This window comes from Eublepharis macularius, chromosome 14 (genome assembly GCF_028583425.1).
Source record: "Eublepharis macularius isolate TG4126 chromosome 14, MPM_Emac_v1.0, whole genome shotgun sequence".
NCBI lineage: Eukaryota > Metazoa > Chordata > Lepidosauria > Squamata > Eublepharidae > Eublepharis > Eublepharis macularius.
Window position 1 is genome coordinate 44,407,244 of NC_072803.1, and position 7,694 is coordinate 44,414,937.

At 43.1% G+C, this 7,694-nt stretch overlaps 1 protein-coding gene across 1 annotated transcript; it reads left to right on the top strand.

Moving 5' to 3' along the window:
- Positions 1–161: 161 nt before the first annotated feature.
- POLE3 (DNA polymerase epsilon 3, accessory subunit) lies at positions 162–3,670 on the top strand. The gene is made up of 5 exons (XM_054998118.1): positions 162–261; positions 1,687–1,761; positions 2,027–2,112; positions 2,589–2,707; positions 2,809–3,670. The coding sequence occupies exons 2-5, from the start codon at positions 1,696–1,698 to the stop codon at positions 2,979–2,981; spliced, it is 444 nt and encodes a 147-aa protein (XP_054854093.1). The 5' UTR covers positions 162–261; positions 1,687–1,695; the 3' UTR covers positions 2,982–3,670.
- The last annotated feature ends 4,024 nt before the right edge of the window (positions 3,671–7,694 follow it).

Here is a 7,694-nt window from a genome sequence, read left to right on the forward strand (position 1 = left end):
AAAGTCCCTCACGATCTATAAGAAAAGGCGAGTTTGTTTTATACCGGAAGTACTTCTTAGGAAAGCTATGGGTGTAGCATTCTAGGTTTCTCTCTCTCTCTATGGTAATTGGCTTTGCTTAAGGTGGTGCTGGTGAAAATCGTGAGCTTGTAGATTTTGGCGCGGAGCACGCTGGGACAGGGGAAGGGGCGGGGCGTAGTGAAGTGTGGTTGGAAGCAACGAGTCTCCTTCTTTCGCGCGCCTTTCGAGCGGCGGCGGACGGTAAGCTGGGGAAGCGGGCGCTCCTTGGGTATGGGAAAGGAGGGGCTCTGCTGCCTATTCTTCCAGCAGCTGCAGGGTGATGGGGCTGACTGGTTTCTTTATGTTGCACTTTGTACATGTTCAGAGACTCTTACTCAGTAGGGACAACGAGCTCATTATAGTGAGGGAGCAGATCATGGTGAGATTAGAGTGGATTCACATACCCCTTTCCTACAGCCCAGGCAAGTGTTATTGGTCCTCCTCCCGTCCATCTCTGCATCCCATTTTTAGCCTATATCCCATCTTTATCCTACCCAGTGGCTCAGCGTGACATACATAGATTTCCTTTCCTTCACTTTATTCTCACGACAATTCTGTAAAGTGGGTTAGGCTGAGTGAGGATGAGAGTGGCCTAAAGAAACCCAAGAGAAGATTTGAGTCCAATAGCATCTTAAAGACCAACTAGATTTCCAAGATATAAGCTTTCCAGAGTCAAAGCTGCCTTTGTCAAGAAAGGCATCTGACAAAGAGAACTGTGGTTTTCAAAAGCTTATTCTGCAGTAAATTTGGTTAGTCTTAAAGGTGCTACTAGACTCTTTACTATTTTGTCAAGAAAGGAAACCCAGTGAGCTTTGTGGCATGGCATTGATTTGGAGTTACCATGAGTATGACCTTCCTCCCTGCTCTGCATGTAATACCCAGGGGTGTGTCAGCATGTGAAATATTAACTTGCCTTATAAGTCAACTCAGTGGTCCAGCTAGGACAGTATTATCTGCATAGGTTCCTAGGCAGGGCTTTTCCAGTGCCTGGGGTCATTTGTCGGAGAGGATAATAACTGCACTTATATTCTATGCTTGTAGACATATTAGTGCCCCACTCCGAGCAGTGAGCAAAATTAGTGCTATTATCCCCACGAACTAGCTGAGGCTGAGTGAAATGGCTTACTCAAGGCCACCTGCTGAGTTCATGGCAGTAGTGGGATTCAAACCAGCAAACTACTGATTCCCAGCCCAGTCACTTAGTCACTATGCTACACCATGCCCTTGTCCTTATTTAAGGTATATGCTAGTGATTCCCCTCTCTGAGCCTCTCAGTAAGGTGAAAATCATACTCCAGTGGTAGTGGGAGATTCCCCTAGGAGAGGACAGTAGTTGATTTGGATTTCATATACTGATATAGGAGTTGTTTTTTACATTTTATCATGTCCTTCCTCCATTGAACCTAGAGTTGTGCACATGGCTCTCCCCTCCCCCATTTTATTTTCACAACACGCTTGTGAAGTAGATTAGCATGAGAAAGTGACTGTTTCCAGCTTAGCTTTCTGGTTGAGTGGGGCTTTGAACCCAGGTGTCTAAGCAGTGCATCGCACACTTCAGCTAATAGACTAGAGGCATAGTCCTTTATCTTTTCATCCTTCCTCAACCCTCTCTTACTCTTGGCTTCAGGTGCCTACAATGGCTGAACGGCCTGAAGACCTGAATTTGCCCAATGCTGTTATAACCCGCATCATCAAGGAAGCGGTGAGTAAAGGGTATTAGAAATCTAAGAATCCTGCTGGGTCAGACTAGTTATCCATCTAGTTCAACAACCAGTTTCCCACAGTGATCAATTGAGTGTACTTGGTTTTAGAAGAACTGCATGAAGTAATGGTTGTTTGCAAATTGGGTAGGCAGCTGAAACACTGGATCACTGCATAGGAAACCCAAACAATCAAATCATCCCTTAGTATCTCTTGGCTCTAGATTGTATTTCCCTGACAAATTAGCATCTCTTTTTTCCCTCCAGCTTCCAGATGGAGTGAACATTTCCAAAGAAGCCCGGAGTGCTATCTCCCGTGCTGCCAGTGTGTTTGTGTTGTATGCCACATCGTGGTGAGTGCTATATTTGTCACAGTGCAGAAGTATGTATATATAACTAATTTACCTCAAGTGGAACTATGCTACTCTTTAAGCTGTCTCACAAATTTTGTTTTGCTAATGAGCATTAGAGCATCTGCTATGCATGCTGTCCCTGGAATTCCTTGGTTAAAGGATCAGGCAGTAAGTGATAAGAAGCACCTCCATATGAGGCCCTGAAGAGCTGCTACCAGTCAGAGTAGACATTACTGACCTTAGCCAACTAATTATGTGTGATAAAATTATTTAAACTTGGTCTTGTTAGTTTAATCTGCAAAATATTAACAAAGCTCCTCTATTAAAAACAGCCCAGCCCCATGATCTCTTACAATATTTGACAGCAATTTAGATCATGTTTATAAGAACAGTGCACAATTCTTATGAAGAAGTTTCTGAAAAATATTCTGTGCCTATCAGTGACTAATAATTTGTATTTGTGCTTCCTTATTTAGTGCCAATAACTTTGCAATGAAGGGAAAGAGGAAAACTCTGAATGCTACAGATGTCCTCTCAGCCATGGAGGAAATGGAGTTCCAGCGATTTGTTGGCCCTCTGAAGGAGTCTTTGGAAGGTAGCACGAAACTTGTCCCAGTGTCTTTCTACTCTTCTTTTCTGCAAATGGATTCTTCTTAACATGAGTCAGATCTAACTTCAGTGCATTTTCTCTTCTAGCTTACAGGCGTGATCAGAAAGGCAAAAAAGGAGCTGTGGAGCTGAAAAAGAAAGACAAAGATAAGAAGGAAGATTCTGAGGATACAGATAAGAACCGTGAGGATGAGAATGAAGATGAGGATGAAAGAATGGAAGAAGAGGAACAAAATGATGAAGAGGAAGTGGATAACTGAGCAGCTCAGTGAGAGGCTGCTGAGGCCAGGCATCCTTTCACGTGGAAGGAAGCGATGCTGCCTCACATTTTGCAGTAAGGTGCCCTGGTGGTCTGTAAGGCCTGTTGCCATATTGGGGTAACACCAACAAAAGTCTTAGACTTCAGCTGCTTGAGGCAAAACCTATTTGGAACAAAGTGCCAGTGATGATGAAGAAAAGGCTGCCTCCCTCCATGATCTGGACAGCTTATTAATGTAATAGACTGGGTGTTGATATAGGGAGTGGGATGAAGCACAGAGGAATCCCGCAAAACTGAGGGAAACAGACATTAAATAAGTCAGTTTTGCTAATGATGTCAGCTTTGGTGCATCTCTGGCTGATTGGGTTCAAATGCGGGGTGTCGAATGCTCAGGCTGTGGAATAGGCGGGGCTTTTTCTCAGAGAGCAGCCCACCTTGGCTGTCTCACTCTGCTATCTCTTCCCTCCAGCAGTGCCTTCTTTTTTTTGTCTGAGGATGCTGTTTGGGTCCTCTCCTCTTAACCTTCATGTTTTCTGTGTCCCCATGGTGGCCATCTTTCCCCACAGTTCTGGTTCTCCTGATGCCTCTTCATGACTCAGTTTTGGAGCTACTGTTTCTACCATGAACTCTCTAAAGTGTGGTTTGTTAAACTGAAGCTTTTCTACTAAAGCAATTAAAAGACAAAACTAAGATGACATTTCTCTCAAGTCTATAAACTGCAGGGTTAGGAGAGGCTTGGGTCAGGTTGTCTACGGGGAAATAGCCTTTTTTCACTAAAGTAGCTAATGGAAAGCAGGGACTTCCCTGCACCTTTCATCACAGTAGTTCCAGTGAAGGAATGATGAGTCTGAGTAATCTCTCCTCTCCACTGGAAATGGAATACTCATCTGTCGCTCCAGAGCTGGCCTACATGGATATGCCACCCTTTCCTTTGGTATGTGTGTGGAGGGGGCGGGGGTTGAAGTCCATCCACTCTGAAAGGATGTACACCAGGGTGCTACTGTTGTTTGCCACCTTGACTGTGATAGACTAAGACAGTTTTTAGAAAATGTAGGTGCATGAGGCATGGGCAAGCCACTTATCACAAAGGCTTTTGGTTTGCTGAAACCAGGTCTTGTGTTTCAGGCTATATTTTGAAGTTCAAAGGTTAAAATACTCATAACAAAGCAATTGCTGATCAAAAATTGCACATGACTATAACCCAGGCAGAGGCTTGAATCCATTCAAACCTTTTTTTGCAGCTGGAAAGATTTCCCACCAGCAAGCATGACTTTCCTGCTGCAGCGCAAAATGCCTTCCCATGCCTGCTCCTTGGGGTGTCCCCTGTCCTAGTCCATCACAATCAAGGAGGCAAAGAGCACTTTCATGCCAGAGCACAGCCCTCTGCCTTTCTGAGGAATTGAAGGGGTGGGCTTCACCTCCCCCTATAGAGAAGAAAGGGTGGTATATCCACATACGCTGTCAGCGGAATCACTGTAGTAAATCCAGGAAAGAGGGTGGTGGTGACATGACTTTTGTGTATAGTCCAATGTTTTTAATACCCACTCACATAATGAAAAAGCCCTATGCTCAGTGTATTTGATGGACTCTTTCGCTGAAATTATTTCAAGGGCACATTCATAAATATAATTTTGTATTAGCTTACTGAGCAAAAATTAGTAGTGACCATTGCAAAAATGAAATATCTAACTTGGTGTCCAGTTGCCAGACAACTGAATCGTAGTATATTTGTTTAGCACTAAAGGGGTGAAATTTTTTTGTACATAGATTTTCTGTTAAGTAAAGGTAATTTTGTTAAATTGGGAGAAGTGACATAACCTGGTGGGATGAGACAGCTAAAGACAGAGCTGTCTCCCGGGGCTGTGTTTTTCAGTAAAAAGCAACTGATCTTGCACTAATCTTTTAAGGAAATGGGTAAGAGAGAAAAGAAAGTGCTAGAGCCAGTTTGGTGTAGTGGTTAAGAGCACAGGACTCTAATCTGGAGTGCTGGGTTTGATTCCCCACTCCTCCACTTGAAGCCAGCTGGGTGGACTTGGGCTAGTCACAGCTGTCTGGAGCTCTCTCAGCCCACCCACCTCACAAGGGGTTTTGTTGTAGAGATAATAATGGCATACTTTGTAAACCGCTCTGAGTGGGCATTAAGTTGTCCTGAAGGGCGGTATATAAATTGAATATTATTATTATCCTTTATGTAAATGAAAGTCTTAAAAAATACTTGCCAGTCAGAGAATCAAACACTATGGGAATTAGTAGAGAGGACAACTTGAGCAAAAGACCTAAACTAACAAACTTAAAACCTAACACGGATTCCTCTTCTAAGAATTTATAAAACAGTTTAGAATCTAAATTAGAGGCTCTGAGCCCATGAAGCTAAATTTATACAGCACTGGAATGAGTGGGTGCTGCATATGCAGCCACAGGGTTAAGCATTACTTTGGCAGGGGAGATAACAAGTGTTACACCTTCCATTTATGGCATATTCTGATTGGTGGTCATTTTGGGTTTGTTTGTTTTTTGGAATTTTGGCCTTGAAATTTCAAAATATAGCATGCCAAATTAGAATGGTTTGCTTGCTTTTCCCTCGAAAAATACAGTAAACCTTATCTAGCACATTCCATGATGGTAATTCCAGATAAGTGGCCATGTTAGTCTGTAGCGACAAAGCAAAAAACAGGAGTCTATGACTCACAAAATTTATACTGGAATACTGTTAGTCTCTAAAGAGACACTAGACTCCTGATCTACTTAGCTAGCATGACATCTCAACCATTCACTTAGTGTATGATAGATTCTACTGAAGTCAGACCTAGGCAAGGGAGAAGGAAAACACAGTAACTATACAAGAGGATTTTCTCATCCTAATAGATTGTTCATTGACTTTATACTTATGGAAGCTGCCCTGTAGCATCCCATGGCCTTTCTCAGGGCAATTTACAGATGAACAAAAACTAAAATCTAGGTCTCTTTTCTGAGGAGCTTGCTATCTACGTTTTGAAAGAATGGGAACTGAAGAGTTAAGGAAAACCAGTAAAATCCAGTCTAATAAGTTGGTACTACCTTCTTACAGGGCTGCTGTTCCTCCCAATTTAATACATTAGGGAAGGTTGCTTGTTGAAAAGTGCCGGCCCCACTCAAAAGCATTAGCTGAAGGATCTTATTACAAAGACTTGGCCAAAAAGAAACCTCACTACTGATTCTAAGCTTTGCCCAGAAGACTTGGAACATCCACCACCCTCCCCACGGATAAATCTGCACCACTCAGACCAGATTGTGCTATGAGAAAAACAGGTGAGCTGCTTCAAGGTGCCAGCAGATTGAAATAGCCAAGAGTGGAATGATTCCCGATCTGATAGAAATGAAACCCTTTGCTGATCTGAGCAAAACTCCAGAAGGAGAAGGCTGGGCTTGGTGGTTCTGCAACCAAAGCAGCATTAGCCTCAGCTGGGGGTGGATGGTGAGATAAGATCAGCAAAGTGAGGGTGCGTAGGAAGAGCTAGCAGAAGCAACTCATACGTGTGCTGGTCTTCTTGTAAGACCGCACTCTGGGTAGGCGAAACTCTTGACTTCAAAGTGCATGATGTATAAGTTGCATGTCCTAATGTGCTGAATGAATTTCAGCATCTCTTCGATCTTTGAAAACAAACGTTACGAGAGAGACTCAAATGTACATATTGTGTCTAATGTTCTTAATTACAGAGAAAGAGTGAGGCTGGTTTAGGGGCACTGCTTATGCTGCAGCTGAACCTGGCACTGGATATAGGGCTTAAGGCTCAAGCTTGGCCTGCTGTCAATTAAACCTCCTTGTGTTCCAAAAAAGCAAAAAGATTTGCAAAGTTTACTTGCAAGTAGGGTTGCAAACTCAAGAGGGCTTGTATACAGGGAATAGGGTTGTACTGTAACAAAATGATTCAGAAAGACGTTTAGGATAAAGGGTTAGTGACTGTGGACTATACCACTGCATATAGTTTGTGTTAGCTGTTGCTTTAATTAGGTTCCTACTATGTAAGGTTTGCCCTATTTAATGAGTCGTGTTAATACTTGGATTTGCCTCTATTTTAGATTTCTGGTTGGTTCCAGATTTCTACAACTCGGGTCCTTATAGTATTGTTTATTGGACATCCCAGCCTGTTGATTGTGTTGACCTACTCTGTGTAAGCTGCCTTGATTCCCAGTATGAAAACCAGATCCATAATAATAAATATAATTACTTATATACTCCTCTTCTAGAGAGATTAGTGCCACACTCAGAGTCATGAACAAAGTGTTATCTCCACAATATAGCTGGGGAGCTGGGGCTGAGAGGAGTGGCTTACCCAAGGCCACCTACTGAGCTCACGGCAGTAGTGGGATTCAAGCCAGCAGAGTGCTGATTCACAGACCTACCACAACCATTATGCTACAGCATAATGTAAATAAAATTAAACTCCAGCTTGGAAAATTCCTGGAGATTTGGGCATGTTGCCTAGGGAAGGCAGAATTTAGGGGAAAGGACAGAGCTCAGTGGGGACGTGACACTATAGAGTCTGCCTTCCAAAGTTGCTGCTTCCTATGGAGGCTTGAAACAGAGTGCCAGCTTTGCCCATAGAAAATCCCAGTTCAATCCCTGGCATCTCCTACTAAAAGAATTTAATAGAAGACAGGAAAAGACTTTCTCTGCCAGAGACCTGCCATCAGCCAAACGAGACAATATTAAGCTAGATGGACCAATGAGTTG

Bases quoted from the DNA above. Each gene is read 5' to 3' on its own strand.
- POLE3 (XM_054998118.1), top strand. From the start codon at position 1,696: ATGGCTGAACGGCCTGAAGACCTGAATTTGCCCAATGCTGTTATAACC. The intron at 1,762-2,026 runs GTGAGTAAAGGG...TTTTCCCTCCAG, and splicing joins CCCGCATCATCAAGGAAGCG to CTTCCAGATGGAGTGAACAT. The intron at 2,708-2,808 runs GTAGCACGAAAC...TTTCTCTTCTAG, and splicing joins TCTGAAGGAGTCTTTGGAAG to CTTACAGGCGTGATCAGAAA.